At 32.5% G+C, this 21151-nt stretch overlaps 3 protein-coding genes across 4 annotated transcripts; 1 reads left to right on the forward strand and 2 right to left on the reverse strand.

Annotated features, from left to right (window-relative positions):
• Positions 1-953: 953 nt before the first annotated feature.
• Positions 954-6620, forward strand: LOC130647618 (sperm flagellar protein 1-like). The gene is made up of 8 exons (XM_057453546.1): positions 954-1585; positions 1729-1839; positions 2244-2353; positions 2667-2790; positions 3583-3689; positions 4267-4379; positions 5107-5212; positions 5769-6620. The coding sequence occupies exons 1-8, from the start codon at positions 1477-1479 to the stop codon at positions 6051-6053; spliced, it is 1065 nt and encodes a 354-aa protein (XP_057309529.1). The 5' UTR covers positions 954-1476; the 3' UTR covers positions 6054-6620.
• Positions 6621-7913: 1293 nt separating this feature from the next.
• LOC130647619 (solute carrier family 25 member 35-like) lies at positions 7914-13070 on the reverse strand. Of its 2 annotated transcripts, XM_057453547.1 has the most exons (4): positions 12768-13070; positions 9820-9961; positions 9162-9292; positions 7914-8916 (listed from the first exon to the last, which is right to left on the reverse strand). In XM_057453547.1, the coding sequence occupies exons 1-4, from the start codon at positions 12879-12881 to the stop codon at positions 8392-8394; spliced, it is 912 nt and encodes a 303-aa protein (XP_057309530.1). In that variant the 5' UTR covers positions 12882-13070; the 3' UTR covers positions 7914-8391. The 2 variants fall into 2 exon arrangements, with proteins under 2 accessions (XP_057309530.1, XP_057309531.1); XM_057453548.1 differs by lacking the exon at positions 9820-9961.
• A 146-nt stretch (positions 13071-13216) lies between these two features.
• On the reverse strand, positions 13217-21142 carry LOC130647616 (translocation protein SEC62-like). The gene is made up of 9 exons (XM_057453545.1): positions 21037-21142; positions 17908-18025; positions 17683-17785; positions 17026-17218; positions 16819-16851; positions 16396-16452; positions 15827-15887; positions 15382-15501; positions 13217-14186 (listed from the first exon to the last, which is right to left on the reverse strand). Exons 1-9 carry the CDS (start codon positions 21070-21072, stop codon positions 13810-13812), a joined length of 1098 nt encoding a protein of 365 aa, XP_057309528.1. The 5' UTR covers positions 21073-21142; the 3' UTR covers positions 13217-13809.
• Between the last annotated feature and the right edge of the window lie 9 nt (positions 21143-21151).

Consider the following 21151-nt stretch of genomic DNA (forward strand, 5'->3'; position numbering starts at 1 on the left):
AGTGGCCCCCTAGTGAAAACAGTCCACTAACTATAGGTTTTTGTGATTTTCTGGGCTAGCCACTTTAAATATTTATTATTATTATTAGTGTGCAAATATTGCAAGTATTGGATGCCAGTATATATATATAGCTAATAATAATAATAAATATTTAATATGGCTAGCCCAGAAAATAATAATCCGCTAACTTATAGTTAGTGGATTGTTTTCCCTGGGGGCCACTTTAACAAAAAACGATAAACCTTGACTTTAATTAAAAAGTGATCTCCATTAGAATTTGCCAAATACATTAGATAGTCTTAAGAAGATAAAGCAATTTTGCACCAAAGGTCCGTATATTATTTTCGCTTTTCGCAAGAATTATATATACTTTGCTAACACGTGCTCAATTTATCAACAGCTTTATACTGTAGCAGGTCCCGGTGCACTTGCATGATTAAAATAATATCACCAATCAATTTAACAGAGTAGGTAATTTTATTTATCAAGACACTAAATGGCAAAATAATGGCTGCCAAGAGTCCTCCAAATCATTGTAGACACCAAGAAAACTACACGCTTTTTCTTTATAATGAATGTCCTTTATAAGAATATCAGACTGGGATTTTAGATTAAAACAATACATATTTTGTTTAGAACAATAAAGAAATAAAAATAATGACCAGCCTGGTTAAAATTTTGGTATTCTTATAAACAACATGTGTATTAAAAAAGATAAACGAATGCCTTAAATGAATACCACAATGTCATTTCTTCACCCTCGTCTCAAGAGATTTTTGCTGTCCCTCTTATATATTAAAAATACAAAAAACCCTTGGGGTGGTCAGTCATTTATTCAGAAACACGAGTTATTAAAACCCAGCTTAATCAATATTCCATACCAGAATTAGGTCTTGGAAATTTTTGAGTTCATGGAAGAGAAGTGTTTTGAAAGGAAGAAAAGATTTTGGAGGAATGAAGAGAGGTGTTTTGACTAAGAAGACAATTTTTTTATTATTATGAAGAGAAGTAAGCCATATGGGCCATAGTACACTAGGTCTTTAAGATTATTCTACACTTTTGCAGCTTTAAACAGAAAGACTTTTTTTGCCAAATTCAATGTTGACCAAAAGGGAAGTGTGAACCTGTTTTTAGAGGCTCCTCCAACAAATTTGCAATTTTTTTCCAACCTTTGACTTACCGAAGTGTGTGTAACCATATTTCTGGAAGTTGATAGGAAATACTATTCATGTGAGTATCAGAAATTCTCATATCTTCAATGTTCACATTTGTATCTGATATCTTCAAAAAGCAATTTTAGTGAATATGGTTAAAAAGTAACTTCGGTTTTGTATACGAATTAAATATTCATGCCTTTACTGTAGTGTGCTTTTTTTAGATCTTTGTTTTATGTGCAAAAAATTATGAAAATATAAAAATAGTTTACACATGTTTTATGCTTTTAATTTTTTTACTTAGAACAAATATTATTTTAAAATGGCTGAACCTCTTGACGAAGATGCTTTACAACAGTTATACACATGGATAGATGAAATTCCTCTATCGAGGCCAAAACGGAACATTGTCCGTGACTTCAGTGATGGTGGTAGGTTTGTGTTAAGTTCACATAATAAATTCTAAAAGTATATAATTGATGAGAAAAAATGAATGTGGTCGAAATGTTTTGCAAATTTTTCTTGTTTAGCAAAATAACTGAATAAATAAAATTATTTTGATTTTATTCTACAGTATTGGTGGCTGAAATTGTCCATCATTTTATTCCAAAAATGGTTGATCTTCACAATTACTCGCCTGCCAATTCAACTACTCAGAAGCTTGACAATTGGAACTTGTTGAAACGTATGTTTGTTTGGTAACTGATACAACCACAAAAACTTTATACACTTTCTGTCACGATCTATTTTAATAAAAGTGTTCCAATCTTTCAATTAGCTTGATTGTAGTCAATTCTATTTTGTTTAATGTGTAAATACATCAATATTTTTTAGTTTGTTTTAAAACCAATGTTTTCACTTTCCATGTAGAAAATATTTTTGCAGTGGACTCTGTATTGGGACAATTTGCACAGCAGGTTTTGTTATGGTCAAACGAAATTTACCTTTTTCTCCAGCTAAGGTTACCTTTTTCTCCAGTTAAGGTTGCATAATTAACATATTAACTTATTTAAAAGCCTTTACAAAGTCTACATAATTACCACGTTGTGTGTTGCTTTTATTATGCCAATACTAGCTAGCTATTTTTAGGACGTTGTTTCAGTAAACTTCAGTATAACATAGAAGAAGATTACGTCAAAGGTGTAGTAGCATGCAAACCTGGCATAGTGGAGCTTGTGTTGGCTGAATTACGTGAACATGTATGCAAAAATTTATATATGGTTGTGTATTTTTTATGTTTTTCTATTTATTTTTTTTTTGCACATGTCTTTGTGTTAAAGCATTTCACAGAATTAGGTTCGTTTTTGTCATTGCTCTCAACAGGACTGACTTTCACATAGAGCAATCTACTAAAGATACAGCATGTTTTGGAAAGTAGCCACAGAGATTGCAGTGTTTTTGGAAAGTAATCACAGGGAATCCATTTTTTTCGCAAAGGTGCATTATTCACTAAAGGAAATGTGGTAGAGCAAAGCTATGGAAATTGAATTCTAAAATAAAACCTAACTTTAGATTGAAGGATATGTTTCTCGACAAAAAGCTGCAATTATGATGGAACAAAATCAAATGCATGATGAAGTCAGCACAGGATACGAACAACAAGAGGCTATGAATGCTGATCAAACTGTAATCAATGGTATGTATACTTTTATCTGCACATTACATAGCCCACGTTTTGCAATAAATAGGGGGCACCCTGTTTATTGCAACCTTAAAGACATTGTCTTTAAACTTTAAATATCCAGAGGCGTAACTAATTTTTCTTTACTTTGCTTTTATCTCCACAATAAACATGTCACTTTCTACTCCCTTCTTTCTTTCTTACATTTCCATTATTTTGTCCTTTAAATATTTTCGATTTAAAATGAGCATAATTACAAACAAAAGATTTCCAGACGCATTTATTTAAGCTATAACAACATCTTAATGGCAACACGAGGCTTTTAGAAACTAGTAACTTGTTAGCACAAGCCAGCTAGATGATAAAAAGAAAAAGGACATACAACAGGGACTGTAAAAACTGCAGTAGTTAGAATTCCTTTATTCTAAAAATTTTTAAAGATGAGAAACGGAATTTTAATTTGTGCACCAGCCCAACTGAGGAGACAACACTTGCATTTGGTCTTCCTTAGATAGTCAACAAAGCAACCAATAAGCAACAGTTGAGATGGTACATAAAGAAATCTAAGCAACATTGAGCCTCAATCAAAATTTTGTGTGTTTATAAAAAAAAAGCATTTTTGTCATAATGTGCGGTGTTTTCTATATCGTTTAATCTGTAAACTTCCCGAATCGCTATAAAGGTATTTTTTTGGCAAATGTGTGTGATCACGAATAACGTAATTTTGTCATTTGGAAACTTAGCCTCAACGTTTCTCTTTTTTTTAATTAAAAGAAAAAATGAACACTTATATCCAATATTTTCTAGGCTATGATCAATCCGGTCAAAACTACAACAGCTATAATGGTTATGTACCGTATGATCCGTACACACAACAACAAACCGTCGACATGCAGTATCAGTTTAATAGCCAGGTAACTATTCTTTTATTTTCATGTGGCTCAAACTGAAGATGCGACACCGCGAAAGTATTTCCTCTATATAACAACGGTATTCTTTTGTGCGCGTGAAGTAAGTCGTGTTACATGGACACTAAATATTTATGCTCGAAATAGCAAATGCGACATAGGTACGAAGGCAAATTTTCGATTAAATTTGGTAAAAGCCTGCTTTAAATTTGAAATAAAGAACTATAAGATATAATTTAAAACTGGAGAACATTTTTTTCAACTTTATTCTGTTATATCAAAAAGACAGGTTTGTTACGTTATCAGCACTAAAAATGAGAAACCTAAATTTTCTTGCTTAAAATATGGTGTTTTTTTGAGTTAGTGTAGTTCTTATTCTTGAGTCATTATCTGTTTCATGTAGTGGTAGGAAGGGGGGCGTGATGAAACAGGCAGGGAGTATGACAATTGGGAGGGTTCGTCTTAAAATAGGGGGATAACCACTGTCGTCCATTGACGTCCATTGACAAGTTAATAATATTTGACATAAATTTTAGGAAGAACCTAAACTTTGAATAAATCCTTGTTATTTTTTCTTATGCAGCCGCATGCTGTCCAAGATATTCGAACGAATACGACAAAGAGAGACCAGTGTATGTCACCAAAACGCAACAGTGAAGATGGAAGAACGCAAGCGAGCAAAGCGAAAACCAAAACGTGAGTAGAACGATTTTAGAGTTGTCTTATTTCTCGAAACATGCGGTGGCGAAAGATGACGAAAATTATTATAATTTTTATTCTAATTTCTATATTAAAAATACCTTTATTTTGTCGGGTCTTTTGTAGTTTTATTACTCCAGGCTAATAGGCGCACAAATTCCAATGCAGAAAATATGTACGACGGCGAATTCTGATAAATTTTTCCGCAGGCTAACGACTCGTCTGCTATATTAATACTCGTATTTTGTTCAAAATGGTAACCTAATCGCAACTTTGTGCTAAGAGTACACGATATGTAAGACGAGCGATAACATGATAACTGGATTATGCACGATGGGAAGAAGCCGTAGATGTCTCGACATTCTAATATTCTTGTCTTGTCTTTTCCACTTACTTCCTATCAGCATTTCTAACTACTTTTGTAAGTTTAAGTGTTCGAACATGTTATGTCCAAAATTACTACTAGTCCTACCTTCTTCATACTCAAAGCTGTTCGAATTTTAATACGGGTGGTAAAATACTGGAACTCGTTTGACGCCAGTGTGTCTATTGGTTTGTCGGGATATGTAATGTTGTTTTAATGACCTCAGGCTAACTTTACAACATTGAAAGTGCTTACTCTTTTGATCAGTAGGATCGACTGGTAGTACTGGTACAATAAATCTTTTAGCACGCAGAACATTTCGGTTTTTAGCAGTCAACTATATTTCGTTGTTGATTTTAGTATCGCGAGTAGCAGTAAAACTTCTGCTGCTAATGACGTCACAGCCTTGAGGTTAATGTTGGAAGAAAAAGAACAAGCTTTGTTAGCCTCACAAGAAACTGTACAGGTGAAGTGTATGCTTATTAATAAATTTTTTTATTATTTCCATTTATAAAAAACTTTACGATATGTATTGACATGCATGTGTCGAAAACTGTGGACATTTTCCGATATGCATAGAAATATAGTCGATATTTATCGATTATGTATGGAAGACCCTTTGACATGTATCGATATTTACGTAACACTTCGATATGTATCGATATTTTGTTGAAGGTATTCCGACACGCATCGATTTGTACAGAAAAGTTTTCGAAATTTGTTATTATGTACTGTCAATTTATTCAAATGACGGAGTGTTAAACACGTTTTTTAAAGGTTACTTGTACCAGCTACCTTTCTTTTAAATTCTCATAAAATATATTTTTGCGAATGCCAACAAAACAGTGTCACGAGAAACCGTTGTCTCCAGCAGCACTTCTTGCAATCTGCGATAAAGATCAACACAACTGAGTATGACAGTTTTGCAGAAAACGCCTAACCGAGAACTCGATGTGAAGTCATATATATTGCTACGTTTCTGACTATTTCGTTTGTATTATAGTAGGTTGATTTTCTTTTAGATCTTACAAGCAAAAATAAGAAGGCTTGAACATCTGCTTCATTTAAAAGATTTACGAATAAACGAATTTAAGAGTCGTCAACCTCAAGGCGTTCTACCGCCTGAAAGCCACCCTCTTCCCGCCCCGCCACAACCGCAACTAATTAATCCACAGTCAAGACAAATAACGCATGCGCAAACTTTTCCATTGCCTGCTGGTTACACCAGTAATCAATTTCAACCACATCCGCCTCTTCCCCAGATTCCTCGTCCACCGTTTGAGGACGGGAGAAAATATCAAAGGTAGCATTTTTATCTGGCATTAAAGCGCGGGAGAGACTTTCACGATTGTGCAGCACGAACGTTTAAAATGTGTAAATACTGGCGAATAGATAAAAAAATATTGTACCATATGTGAATACTGAATTGATTAGATGATTTTAAAACCGAGATTTAATAATATATGGAGGTAAGCGGACAGGAAGTAATATTTTCGATGGTGTTAGTTGTATACCCTGTTGAAGCACTTGAGAATTGTAAATAATTTTTAAAATTGATGTTTTGTTTCACTTTTTATAGAAGTTTATGTGTGTAAAGAATATTTTTGGCCTGACCGTGCTGCATCTCTTTTCTTCATAAATGTTTAACCCTAAGCCTCAATCTCGATCGGAGAACTAGTTGTATCTTGTGATGCCTGCCAAGAGATACATAGCCTTGGGGCTAGTTTTCCTAAGACAAATTCAGGGATGGCCCTAGTTACACTCAAACAATGAAGATGTCTATTTCAAAGTTGTTGAATTAGGATTTCACTTTTTGTTTTGAAAGCATTTTGTTAAAAAGTATGGCTTTTTTAAACAATTGGAAGAGATGCAACATCGCAGCTGTATTAATTTATCAGATATATTAAAATCACAATAAATATTCGTTTTTCTTCTTCAACATCGTATCCAGGACTGTCTGAACTAAAACTTTACCACCTTTTGTCATAGCAAAACAACCTCGTCCCCAGGACCTCTTTTCGCTTTTGGTATCAGGGACGGCGCGAAGAAGTCCTCGATATCAAAAAAGTGAAAAGAGGTCCTGGGGATAAGGTTGATAGCAAAACAATCGGCCAGAATTTTTTATGTTACCGAGTAAGTTTCTGCGAACGTGCAATATTTATTAAGTGACACAAGCTAGGCATAGAAAAGCCCTGGGGCCAAGGTCGTAAAATGACCTTTTCTAAAAATATTTTCTCAACTTTGATTTAAATAAAACCGCCTGTCGTTACTCCATTCAGCTAGAACAATCACCCAGCTGTTTTTTTTTTTTGCGATATAAATTCACGTGAAAGTTCTAAATAGACAAATTTTTATTTCTACCGATGTTTGAAAATAGGTCTAACAAAATATACTTGTTATATACAAAAAAAAGACATTTTTAGAATAATTTGAAATTCGGTTTCTCTATATTAATTAACAGCAAAATCTTGTTAAAATTCAAAAACATGGACAGGATACCTGTCTCTCTTTTCTGCTCACGCGCCTCGATGTCTGACGTGTTTTGTAATCCTGTTTTTTTAGGGCGCTATCACAGAATATTAAAAAATCGCGAACTCACTAACTCACTGACTCGAAGATTACCTATACTTAATAATATTTGTTGCACACTTTGCGATTATTTTTCAAAATTGATTTGTAAGATCTTCTTGACGGGAAAATTTTCCGAAATTTTAATTTGCAATGAGTCAGTCTGGGGTAAACTAACTGACCGGGAAAAAAAACCACAAGCCCCATCTAAAATTTGCGTAATTCAGTATACCTTTTGTAAAATTTTGTAAAATCGATTTATTTATTAAATTGATACGGTGACGCGTCTTTGTTTCTCTCTTACGTAATGTTGTGGAAATTTTATTTTTCGCAGACCACTTTCCAAGCATTTGGGGAGACCCTAATTCTGCCTACATTCACTTTTATGAACTTTGATGGAAACACCTTAATTCTGCCTACATTCACTTTTATGAACTTTGATGGAAACACCTTTACTTTACCAGTTATGTAAATAATGCTTTTAAACACTAACAGCAAAGAAAAAAAAAAGTAAAAATAGTTACCAAGATGAGATTCGAACACACGACTACTCCCGTATACAAGCTCACGAGGTTGTAATAACTAACAACACAAAACCGTCCGAGTTTATTCACTTGCTTATTTTGATAACAATATGATAACAATTATAGTATAAATTAAAAAAACAAATAAATAAATTAAATTTCCAAAAAAATATTGCATAATGCACAGAGTGATGTTAAGGAAAGAATTTTTGCGGAAAAAACATATTGCAAAATCTGAAATAATTTAAATATCGCAAAAATTCCTCATGTTGCCTATATAATGCAAACTTTTACTTTTGAATTTCCGCTAAGACTAAAATATAAATATTACATGGATTACATAACAGATTCAAAATAGGTACAATAAAAAACTGCGTAAATGTATTTTTGTTATTGTGGCGAAAATAACCAAACATTTTAACATTTGAAAGTCATCAATAAAATATCTGATCATCGAACTTCTGACTTAAACTGAACTCATGTTAATATTTATTCTTTCTCCTAGTCACAAAAAAATTAATTTTTGTCAATTTAGCTAAACACAGCGTTCTTTCTAGCTTTCGCCTTCTACAAAGAGTCTTAACCTTTGCCAAAACACTAAACTTAACGTTGTATGTGGTCCTATACGAAAGTAATGGGCACCGGTCCCCTTGTAGAAGCCCATGATGCCTTCTCTACGGTAAATCTTCCGAAACACATCAAATAAGTTATTATACAGCACTCCATCGCCTTTGCTCGTCACACCTTGATTATACATTCGTGTTGACACTACATCGAAAGGAGTCATAGCACCTACGAGGAAGAGTCCAGCTAACATGCTCGCAGTAAAGGGTACCATTATGCTGTCTTTTAAAAAGAAGTCATTTTGCAAAATGAAGTCCTTGCTTCTTGAAAAGGTTGTTAACTGCACCGCAGAACCTATGCTTACTCTCGCGATCGCAGCAGAAGCACCACGCCAGAGACCAACGACGCCATGTTGGCTGTGTATGCTTTTCATCGTGGAGGATAAACTTTTTATATTATGTTGGTGTCCCACTGCTATTTCAGAATTGGCTTGTGCTTGTAGTTGAGTTTTAAACTAAAAAATACAACGTTAAGTCAAAAGTGAAAAAAGTGAAGTGAAAAAAAGAAAAGGAAAAATGGAAAAAACAATAAAATTTCTCAATTCGTGTAAAGAAATTGCATAGTCTGAAAATGAAATGAGATTTTAGAACAATTATTCTCAAAGCTGAATTTACTGCTTCTTAAAAACAAGAATGGACTACTTCTTTACAAAAGGAAGAAATAGCCTTCTATTTCGAGTGTAAACACACATAAACATACCATGTATGCCGGACTTCCAATAACAGCCCCTATACAACCTGACGCCGCGCCAAATACAGCACATCTCAGTGGACTTGAGTAGCCATCTTTATTTTTCGTCCAACCCAAGTCTGAGAATACTTGAAATGTTCCTATGGCAACAAGGTTATTTGTTCTTACACTTTTTTTGACGTGAAAATCAAAGCAAAAAAATGTAGAAAATAGTACACGAGACTGAAATCCTTAAAATAATGGAGAAACGTGTAAATAAGTAAATATAAAAAAGGAGAAATAACAGAAATTATATAATTATATAAAAAACATTTATTTACGGGACTTTCCTTGTACTAAAAGTTTCATATCACAAGAGTTAGATTTCATTTGGCGCATTAGCCTAACTAGATCAATCAAACACGTGAATCTGGTCTTCCTAAGTAGACAGTCAACAAGTAAGCAACAGTCAAGAGTGTGACTTAAGTAACATGGCGCTTCAGCCGAAATGTTGTTGCTTATAACAAAAAGCGTGCATAAGTCACTAGCACCATACTGAAAGTCTCTTTTGCATCGGATTTTGACTTAAATACCTTGAGGAAAGAAATTCTTTCGGAACTTACTTTTGGCCTAATCTTAAATTTTTTTGCATTCTCACTTTTGTTTATGTAAGAGAAATAAACCTCACCTAACCTTAAACCATTCATGACAAACTGAAAAGCAACTCCCGGAACCAAGCCTTTTTGTAGTGCTATAACGCCATCCACCTTACCAATGGTATAAAACGCATGAAAGACATTTCTATAGTGAACTCTGTATGAACCACGAGACTAAAGAGGAGACGAATGCATGCTTATATACTTAAACACACACACACACACAACGAGAAAAATTGAAATCTAAATTTAAGGACATTCCACAGAAAAATTCTCGGAAAAAACGGCTAACCAAGCTACATTTCTAATAATTCCAGGACTTAAGAAAAAAAATACAGTTTATAAGACAATGCATCTTGGTTCGAAAATGACTCCTTCTCACGACAATCATTTACAAAATTTTCAATTTTTTATTAACGAAGACGTATGTCCGTAAAGGAATTTTTCTCCTGATTTCGGGGAAATTAATGATTTTTGCCAATGTCTATTATCTGGATTTGTCGCGAAAAGAATTAGTTTGCGCAAATCAACAGAATGTTAAGAAAATTTAGAAAGAAAAAATTAGTGGTTATTAGTACCATATACTGAAATTGTACAAGTCGTGTTAAAAATTATCTCGAAGACTTAATTTTGCGAAGATGACGAAACGTCTTAAATTTCGCGCAAAATTCGTAGTTGAATTTTATTAACAATAAGAACAATAAAAATATGAAACTAAAATGTTAAGCTTTTCGCAAGTAAAAACTCTTATTGTCGCATATACGTACCTAAAGATGCAAGAGTTTTTTACTCACCAAAAGCTCCATAATCTAAATATATCTTACATGTACTTATTTTTAATCAAAAACACAAAAAGGCGCGGATTTAGACTAGGTCAACCCTGTCACGCGACCTAGTGAAAAAATGCCGAAGATCGAAATCGAATTCTGTCAAATTGGCCGGGAATGTGAAGATCGAAATATTCCGCCTTGTTTTCTCATAACGCGAATTGGATCAATGTTGACCTAACCTGGGTTAGCCAGTCTTGGCTCTAGGTTATCCCGCGAGGCTTTCACCGTGGACTAGAATTAACCTATGTGGGCCTGACCTATTTTAAGTAAGAAATTTTGAGACCAGCCAGTCTTGGCTCCAGGTTATCCCGTGAGGCTTTCACCGTGGACTAGAATTAACCTATGTGGGCCTCACCTATTTTTAGTCAGAAAGTTTTGAACAAACCTGTCAAAATAGTTTTGGTATAAATATCAGTAGGGAATGCGGAAGATTCTTTCCGTTCTCAACATGGCTTGCGAGAGCTTGAGAGAGCTTGAGAGAGCGTGGTAAAGTTAGTTTTCGAAAAGGAGGATTTTGATGAGCTACCTCAAATTTACGCTGAATTAATTAAAAAGGTTAAATGTAATTCTGTTTTGCCATCTACTGACGTGTTGCAAAAACAACTTACTTTTGGTTTTATCCGAAGAAATTGCCATGCAGAATACTACCTTCCTGCCTATGTGAACACCTTCCTGCCTATGTGAAATCAAAGAAGGTTAGTTGTACAATTACGTTGAAGTGAGTTGTTTATGTTTATCTTTTGTTGTTTCTATAATAGCTATGCGTTTTTGTTACTCTGACCACTAAGTAGTAGTAGCTTTATTGATGTAGCTAGCTAGGAAGCTAAATACTATGTTTGGATCTCTTTTTGATTGGTGCTGACTTTCACTAACTATCAAGCTAGCAAGCTACACAAAATAGTGCTGTGATTAGAGTGCCTTTTTCGCCAGCAACAAAAAACCGTTGTCCTGCTTTGCGAAATTATTCCATGAGGGGCTGGACACTAAACTCCTGTTCTTTTGGAAAAAGGGGGACTAAAATATTTATCAGGTAAAAAGATTTATATCCTTTGCAGAGAAGTTGTCAAAAGTTTATTGTTGCTTGCACCAAATAGTCAGGGTGAACCGATGTTCAACTTTTTGGATTTGTCACACAAAACAACGACCAATTATTTTCTTCAAAATAAAAAACTGCAACTAATCAGACTCTCCAAAAAGAAATTCAAATTCAAGAAATTGGATAATAAACCATAAAATTTGTTGAATTCAATATTAATCGATTTCGACAAAATGCATCCTGTATATATATCGTCTACAGGTTTTAAAGGAGTTAATTATGGTGTTAATTATGGTTAAATTGTTTCATGTTTCTCATTTTGTACTTTCTTTTTTAGATCAGCTGTTATCAAACCATGGCACCATCAGCATTTTCAAAAAAAACTTCAACAAGAGTAAATTTTAAAGGCCTAAAAACTGAAATATTCAAATGCTAATACGTATTTATTGCTGAATTAATTGAATAATAATTCATTGAAATTGAACATGTTCAAAAGTTATGTTCAAATCTTTATGTTCATACACAACAAGATTTGTATTCTGGAATTTCCAGAATTTTCCAGATCAGTTTCAAAAACATCCAGTTAAAGTTTTTACTATTATTTTAGAGTACTATTATGTAAAAAAAATTATTTTTAATTTTTTATTCATTAAGTTGTATTTTAACATTGCAGGTTAGTTACAATAATAATTGAGAATTAGTATACTCAATGATTTGTTTTCCCCATTCTCCCTTTTCAAGGTCTACTTCAAATTTTAGAATCTTCCAGGCTACGATGAAAATCTTCAAGCCGCAGGGCTTCTTGTTTTCTATTTGAAGTGTTTAGGTGGTGTTTCGTATCTGTTAAGGTCTAAAACATGTGCATACGATGTTGTTTTTTGTCCTCGATTAAGCCTATTTCAGGATTCGCAAAGCCCGTTTTAGCTAAAGTTTCTGGGGCTCAGCACCAGACCCCGCTTGGGGGGCTTACAGCGCCCCGAAGACCCCCAGCTGTATATTAAAATTTTCTTAATAGGCCATGATGCTGCGCATCATAACCTACTAAGAAATTTCTTAGATCCACCCATGAAAGGTATCAGAATAAAGTATTTGCAAAGATGAAATGCACACATACCTGTAATTCTCCTTGCAGCTGCATGCGTGTTTTTACCACTTCTAACGGATTGGTGAAGAAACAAGCACCACTGGCTGCAACACCACCAGTCAAGCATTCTTTAACAGTTTGCATCTCATTAAATAAACAAACAATTTAGAAAAATAAACTTGTTAGCCTGGGTAAACAGAGCCTTAACAAATTTTAAAACATATTTTACCAGTATTGGTACTAATATTTTTTTTGTCAACAAAGCCAGATACTGCTGGACTCTTGTTTATAATTATTTTACAGAGTTAAAATGTGTTGGCTCAAGCAAAAAAAAAAAAAGCTTGAGAGAGAATGACTAGTGAAAAGTGCATCTATATACATTGACAAAGAAATTCAAAAAGAGTTTAAGCAGTGAGAAACAACGTGTGACTTATTAAAATAAAATTCTTTGGACAGTGTGACCAGTGAAAAACAAGGTGTGTGATCATAAATATCAATCAAGAAAAAAACATACATGTTTTCAAATCAATATCATAACACCTGTCACAGATAACTAATTTTGGTTTGATTAAAATTAAGATATTTCGTCTACAACTAAACAAAATGGTACATCTTGCTGTCATGGAAACAAATGAACCAAAAAGAACCTTAGGCCAAACGATATAAAAGCTCTCTTTGATGGAAAATACAGGGATGTTTGTATTCTCAATACATTTTTTAAGCCAGGAGTGATTATGAAAACACAAGCAGAAAAAACTATGCATAAAAAATTGCAACAAAATAAGCGGGACTGAAAATTGCATTACAAAATAGTGCGACACTGTGTGAAAAATAACATCTGTATACATTATTCTCTATTTAAAATCTTTTGTAAATATCTTCATAATATAAATTCGTAACAGCAACAAAAAAAGGTTCATTTTAAAACATTTTATGGGAAACAATGTAAATGAGAGTAGAAAAAATAGAATTTTACATTGTTGGAATTGTTACAATATCACAAAAGAAGAAAATTAAAGATTCCGGGTAATAAATAATTCAAGTTGTTTGAAAATAACAGTAAAACAGAAGATTAGCATTCAACTTCCTGTTTTTGCTCAACTTCATCATCAAGGTCCCCCTTTTTCACTTTCACCCACTCGTCATCTTTTTGACTTGCTGAGCTATCCTCACTGTCATTTTTATTTTTTTCCGGCAAACTTTCTTCTTTATTCACATCTTTCGTTTTATCAGACTCTGGCTCTTCTTTTTCCTTTTCGACAACTTTTTCTTTTTCTTCTTTCTCCTCTTTTTCGCTTTTATTTTTATCGTCTCCCTTCTTAATTTCATATTCATATACAGGAACAAAAGATTCCAGAAATCCACATTCTGCAGTCAAATTGGGGAGTAGCCAGAAATGCAATTTACCAACTGTCACTATCCACAAGAAGCCATATATTATATATCGTACTAAAAAAAAAAGAAATATAAATCTTAAAACAACAGTAAAATGATCAAAACAAATAGATTGATTTAGTGCCTGCTTTTAAAAAAGATCTTAAATTTAGTCCATCTTGTTAACTTCTAGCCATATATTTTGATATAAGAAGGATGAGAGTTTATCAGAGCCTGTCACTGTTGCTCAGTCATACTGAGAAGCAAAGTATAAGTGTTTTTTGTTTAGGCAGCAAAATTTTGCCTTACAATTTCTTACTTATGATGACTGACCAAGGATATTGAAAAAAACTATAATGTGGCTTTTTAATTAAAGCAGATAAAAAAAGCGAAGTAGCGACAGATGAAACAGTTTCATAAACAAAGCATTTTACAAAAAGAATGTGAAAATGCCAAACATAAATATATGGCTTTTGCAATGCTATTTAGCTTCCGCTTTAAAAAATTTTTTGTAGTTTCGTTACAAAATTAAAAGAAAATTTTTTAAATATTCAAACAATTAATCAAAGTTCAAAGATATAATGTTCCTGTAAAAAATATGCAGAAAGTTATTTAAAAAGTTAGTTTTGAATCATTGACTTTTTTACAGGTTTATCAATTATCGTTTTGTGAGAAATTATTGTTGTCTAAACGTTCTCGGCATTGTTTTTGGCTTACTTTGACACACTTAAGGTGCTACCAAACTTTATAGATTGCTTACATTTTGATGTTTTTATAATAGAGTATACAACATTTAGTAAGAAGGCTTCACAACATGGAATACAAGCCCCTTTTTGATTTCTGCCTTTTACATGTTACGTTTTTGCCTACCCACAACAGGACTTTCCATAATATAGAGTTTATATTATTCTTAGTAACTTAATTGTAGGGAAAAGGGGGGGGGGGAGTGGACAAATTTTACCACTGATTTCAATTAATAATCCATAAATTAAAAAGGTTGAAATTTTTTAGTAGAATTGAGAAGTGAGAGAAAATTATGTATTTTTTAATGGAAGTTTTTTAAAATGTTATCAGAAACACTACTTATTAAGCAAGTTGTTTTAATAAAAAAATGACCTCCTAGCTATTTTAGGCAAGAGATCCACTTCAGTTATATCCCCACTAACTGTCCATTTGCAAAAAAAATCACCAACCCAACACCACTTGAAGCTCCCTCCCTACAATTAGCATAGTAAGAGTAGGTCACATAAAAGAGCAAAGTTAAACTCACAGACTGCCAGCACAAGGATGGTACCAACAAAGATGGCTCCAGCAACACTAATGTACCAACTATATTCACGCACACTTTCAGGCCAGAGAGGAAACAAACATATACCAATAATAAGAAGAACTAAAAAAAAAAATAAAAAGAAAGAATAAGCTATCAAAATTTCTTAACATTGTAATTTGAATAAAATCGAACTCATCCCACATCCAAATGTTTTCTTATCTCTGCAAAAGCTTTCCCCAAAGCTTACCTAGATGGTTAACAAATACAAGAATAACAAATTATAAAAAAATAATGGCAATATTAATGAAAATATTGCTATTGCACCAGCCACGCAAGCTCTGTCATGCACTTAGAACTTGAGTGATATTACTACATAAGTAATGGTTATTGTGTCTAAAATCCATATTTGCAAGCATTCAGAAAAACTATAAGGATATGCACATACCAAGCAAAACTCCCAATATAAATGTCTTCCAACTAACAGGATCATATATCCATACATATGCCTAAAATTAGGTTTTAATTATGACAAAATATAATAACGCTAAAAGTAAAAGGTAACACATCACGAAAACAAAATAGCATAAAATTTTTTTTTATCTGTTCATGTCCAAATTTGTGCCCAAAAACGATAATTACATTAAGCGTTACCACCATTATCGAACAACTTGGTTTGTACATTTTTTGTTCGTTTGTGACGTCACACAAATAATTTTCTGTACATTCTATTGCATATAATCATTTGAATCAAGTTTCATTTAATCAACTTTCATTATTAAAATGAATGAAACAACTGTGTCTTTTAAGATGTTTTAATACAAAAATAACACTTATTTTTTTCAAGTGATAACTTATGTCTTAAACTATATTTAATGCAAAAAAAGCAATTTAAAACATTTTAAGAACAATTTGTTATCAATTGTTAGTTCTTCTTTAAAACTGACATTTTAGCAAAGGCATTTAACTCAATACATGATTTATCAATGGAATTGCACGGTTAATGAAGTTCCATACCTCATCATCACTGTCAAAAAATACTTGCTGCTCATGGGGTTCTAACGTAATCTTCACCTAAAAGAACAAGATTTAGATATAAACACAAAAAACAACAAGATATATAGTCAAATTAAACAATTGCCCTTTCAAAGTCTTCCTCCCACCCAGCTAAAATATTTAACCATTCACCCTTAACAAAAACATTTTAAAATACAATACTATGTTTTTTTTAAGATAGCCTCCTAAGTTTCTAATTGTACTCTTAGAGTTCTGGAAAGGAATGCATACAAAGAACTTGTGTAAGTTATGCATGCACAGTAAACCACTTTCACTGACGAAGACATCCATCTTATTCTCATGGTGAACACTAAGCAGAAAGAATCTTTTACACTTCATAGTCTCTGGCATAGCCATTTGAATATATTGAACATAGATAAATACCTTCTTTTTTACTTTTTTCACTTCTTTTCCATCCTATAAATATAACAAATCCATTACACAAACTTGCCTTACAAGTTTATCAAGAGTCCATTTTTTAGGCAAAAAGGGTGTCTGTTTCTTAATGTTACCCTTTTTTCTTCTATCAGTTTCTTCAGTTTCAAGAATAAGGTTTAACAGAAGAGTAATTTCAACATAACAAATAAAAACCTTATCGCGCTTGACTTTCGGACTGCCAGGAGTTTTCTTTTCCTCCTTCATGTCTTTCACATCTGATTTCTTGTCTTCTTTTGTCTCATTTTTCTTCTCGTCTTTTTTCTTATCCCCATCCTTCTTTTTATCTTTAACCTTTTTTTCTGTTTTTACTAAATGCACTCGACTGAACATGCCATAATTTAAAAGCCTGAAGAAAACGAAAACAAAAAAATGATTTGTTTTCCTGCCAGAATATCAGCTCTAAGTATTCTCAAGCCAATCAGTTTAGTTTTGCAAAACTTTACACTAATCAGTTTTTTACGAAATGTCACAAACCTTTTTATGATGAAATTAGCAATGCTTAAGGTTGGTGAAACATATAAAAAATTTGCTTTAAAAATTACGCAACAAAACATTTTGTTGATTTTTATATTTTTTTCACACACTGAAACGTTGTTTTTAAAACTTGTTAATCACAAATTACAAATCCTTATTGCAGACCTTGAATGAACTAGTAGACTATCAGGACTGTTGATAACTTGTATTTTAATGTTAAGAATTTGTCTACCAAAAAACATTTACTCCACCATTTTAAATAATTTTCACAATAACATTATAAGCTTAGCCATGCACTTGAACATTACAGCAGCAGTAACAATAAAGTCATAGTACCTGGTTAGAAAGGATGCTATGGAGTCTCTATGTGTGAAAGAAACAGTACTCTTTGCTCCACTGGCCCATTTGGAGTCCATTAAAAAGTCAACTGCTTTTGAACCTGCAAAAAAAATTCAAATAGCAGTTAATTTATAATTGGTTTTGTGTATGAAACAACAAAGTCATGTCTTTTTAAAAACAGCTTAAAAATATGATAACTGTAAAAGTGTATTAGCTTCTTACCCATGAAGTAGAAGACTTCATCACCATACATTGTAGCTTTTTTGGTCGGCATATTAAAACGCATGTGCTTTGCAACAGCTGTTTCATCTTTACTAGGCTTCTCTTCCTCATTTGATCCCTATAACGAAACAACGAAATATAACTAGCAGCCAAATTTTGTAACTTTTTGTCAAATTTGCATGAATTAGTTCCTACACGAAATATTTTGAAGTTTGAGATTCATAAAAAACAACAAAAATTAATTCCTTTAAAATTTAGTTTTTTTTCTTTAAAAAATAATTTTCACTTTTTTTTTCTAATAATAACTTCAATGATCTATTACTTGAAATATTGTATTTAGTACAATTTTGTACTAAATACAATATTTCGTAACTTTTGTAACTTTTTGTCAAATTTGCATGAATTAGTTTCTACACAAAATATTTTGAAGTTTGAGATTCATAAAAAACAACAAAAATTAATTCCTTTAAAATTTAGTTTTTTTTCTTTTTTTTTTCTAATAATAACTTCAATGATCTATTACTTGAAATATTGTATTTAGTACGTTAGGTCACAGTCACTATGTGGAACAAATAAATAACAACGCACTACAAATTTTACCATTAGTGTATCAAAAAGAGTCAGAATGTATAAGGAATACATCATACTGATTCTTTTTGAAAGTTCTTTCCACATCATACAGCAAATAACAGCCAAGGTTCTATTGGGACAGTCAAAAAGTAACATGGGTTGTGTGACATAAAAATGAAATGGTGATTATGTGGGTCACAGTAAAAACAGGAATAAAATATTGTGGGCTTATATGTATAACTATTCTATTTTATAGGGCTTTTACTTGTGTGAAATTGTACGTTACATTACAACTCTTTTTACTAAGGAAGGTTAGTTTTGTACTATTTGATGGTCTCCTCACATTTATTGTCCTTGTGATCTATAATGATCTATAAATATGGAAACAACTTTTCTTACACAAAATTCATGGTTAATTAACTTTTACTGCTCCTTCGATGCAGTTTCTTTGTTATAAATAACTACGGACAAAGTTGTGGACAATTACTTTGTGTTGTCTATTTCATTGAAAAAGTTTTAATTATTCGCACCTTTTTAAGGAAATTAACAGAATAAGTTTTTAATAATAGAAGGAGAACAATAAATTTTAGAAAGGTTTTGCAAGTGATTATGTGTTTGTTCTAAACATGAATATGAAATTTATTTTGTAAATTTTGTTTCATCTTCAACCATTTATATTTTTAATGACAACAATAAACCTGGATGTGCTTATTTTTTTTGCTGAACTTATTGTTTTTTTAACTGAACAAAAAGTGTAAGAAAATGTCAAATTTAGTTTTTAAAAGCTATTTGCAAAGAGGAGCCTTTTTTAAATCAAACTCAATCCATAAAAATGCACAAATTACTGTTAAATATATGAATTTTACGAGAAAGCGGCGTAACACTACTTCCGATAAACTACACTTTAAAAAATAATTTTATACCAGATACGCGAAATAATTTCATTAACAGATGCGCGAAATATTTTTATTAACAGATGCTCAAAATAATTTCATTAACAGATGGGCTAAATATTTTCATTAACAGATGCGCAAAATAATTTCGTTAACAGATGGGCTAAATATTTTTATTAACAGATGGGGAAAATAATTACGTCAGCTAATTCCCGTGGATTGTTCCACGGGTTAACGACTAGTTATACATATATTATTAGTATCAAATATTATTATTATTACTATTATTTACCCAAGACAACCTTTTCATTTTCTATTTGTAACTGGTATCATAAGGGTCCTGCAAAAGGAATCCCAGTGCATTTATGGCTTCCATCTGAGCTGCAGAAGCTGTACAAGCAAAACAACCACCAAGAAATTAATCCTATTCTGGTGCCGAAACCTAAGCAGAACTCACAATTTACTGCACTGAAAGCGAATGCTCTACCATAAAGCCACCAGACTAATGCTCATTTTCCTAAATTGTTAGACTAAGGAATTGAATTTTTGGATTAGGTGAGCCTTCAGGTTACATAGATATTTTAGATGTGTTGTTGTAGATTACAAGCATGTGCTAAGAACACATGACATACAGTATTTTCATATTTATTTCTGTGAGAGAAATTTACCATTTTCTAAAAATTCAAAAAATGTCTGTTTAAATGCTCTTTATAAAATTTGATTAACCTATCTTCATCCTCATTGGTTGGTAGTATTACTTCAGTATAGCATTGGTGTTTTTTATATTTTGTGTATTGAAGACATCAGCACGGTGTCATCATTTTTTTGTTATGGAGTCAAAATTGTAGGTTTAATAAGTAAGCTTGTTTACATGTTTCTTATGGGAACTTACTAATTTTTTGTCAACATTGCTTTGTCAATCGACAAGAAATGCCTGGATCAAACATAAGTTTTCTATAGTGTGGTGGAGAAAGAATTTCCAAAAAGGTTGCATTGATACAATTTCTAGTTATAACCACAAAACTCTGTTTACTTTATCAAGGGTTCACTTTTTTGGCCTAGGTAACAGAATCTGAATGTGCTGTTTTTTTTATTTCTGGAAACTATAAAAATTAAAATCAACTTATCAAGTGGTAGCAAAGTTCTTAAAAGAGCTGTTTTTGATGGTTTTTGATTTACTTGATGGTTTTTGATTTACTTGATTAAAAACTTATACATATAAACTTTATTACTTCTTTCTCTTCCACCACCTTCTTCCAACTATTGTCCGAATGGTATGTTACAAGAAATTGCTTTTAGGAATGGTCCAGGCAAGTTCGGGAAAGTGCGGGGGTGGTTTCGGAGGACAATCGCTAATTTAATTCAAAAAGTCGCCCAAAGGGCACCCTCTTTTATCCGCACCTATGCGAGGTCCTTTTCCAATTGGACAAAAATTCCAAAATCTCAGTAGCCTAAATTTGAGGTTTAAATTTCAAATGAGCTATATGACAGGCCACATACCTCAAAAAATTATAAGACTCTTCAGTCTTATGTTCTTATAAAGTCGTGTTCTTAATAGGATTTAAAAAAAAATCAAAAAATGTAATTTGGTAGTCATTGCCTTAATGTATACTTTTAAAAAAGATTGCGTAGTCAAGACCATGAAAATATATTTATAGCTAAGTACCTTCTTCCTTTTCTTTACTGCTTTCTTGTCGGCCATTTTTAGGAAAATGTGTTGGTGGTAATGCAAGGACCACGCGTACGTAATCCGGCGACCATCATATTTTATAACTCCAGGG

Source organism: Hydractinia symbiolongicarpus, chromosome 6, assembly GCF_029227915.1.
Source record: "Hydractinia symbiolongicarpus strain clone_291-10 chromosome 6, HSymV2.1, whole genome shotgun sequence".
Classification (NCBI taxonomy): domain Eukaryota; kingdom Metazoa; phylum Cnidaria; class Hydrozoa; order Anthoathecata; family Hydractiniidae; genus Hydractinia; species Hydractinia symbiolongicarpus.

What these genes read in the sequence shown, in the direction of transcription:
- LOC130647618 (XM_057453546.1), top strand. Translation starts at nt 1,477, where the DNA reads ATGGCTGAACCTCTTGACGAAGATGCTTTACAACAGTTATACACATGG. An exon ending in CCGTGACTTCAGTGATGGTG is followed by an intron (nt 1,586 to 1,728) that starts GTAGGTTTGTGT and finishes TTTATTCTACAG; the next exon opens with TATTGGTGGCTGAAATTGTC. An exon ending in TGATCAAACTGTAATCAATG is followed by an intron (nt 2,791 to 3,582) that starts GTATGTATACTT and finishes AATATTTTCTAG; the next exon opens with GCTATGATCAATCCGGTCAA.
- LOC130647616 (XM_057453545.1), bottom strand. Translation starts at nt 21,072, where the DNA reads ATGGCCGACAAGAAAGCAGTAAAGAAAAGGAAGAAG. An exon ending in TTTTTGACAGTGATGATGAG is followed by an intron (nt 15,888 to 16,395) that starts GTATGGAACTTC and finishes ACCTAATTTTAG; the next exon opens with GCATATGTATGGATATATGA. An exon ending in TATATTGGGAGTTTTGCTTG is followed by an intron (nt 15,502 to 15,826) that starts GTATGTGCATAT and finishes TTTTTTTTTTAG; the next exon opens with TTCTTCTTATTATTGGTATA.
- LOC130647619 (XM_057453547.1), bottom strand. Translation starts at nt 12,881, where the DNA reads ATGCAAACTGTTAAAGAATGCTTGACTGGTGGTGTTGCAGCCAGTGGT. An exon ending in AGCTGCAAGGAGAATTACAG is followed by an intron (nt 9,962 to 12,767) that starts GTATGTGTGCAT and finishes TCTCCTCTTTAG; the next exon opens with TCTCGTGGTTCATACAGAGT. An exon ending in TTGGAAGTCCGGCATACATG is followed by an intron (nt 8,917 to 9,161) that starts GTATGTTTATGT and finishes TGTATTTTTTAG; the next exon opens with TTTAAAACTCAACTACAAGC.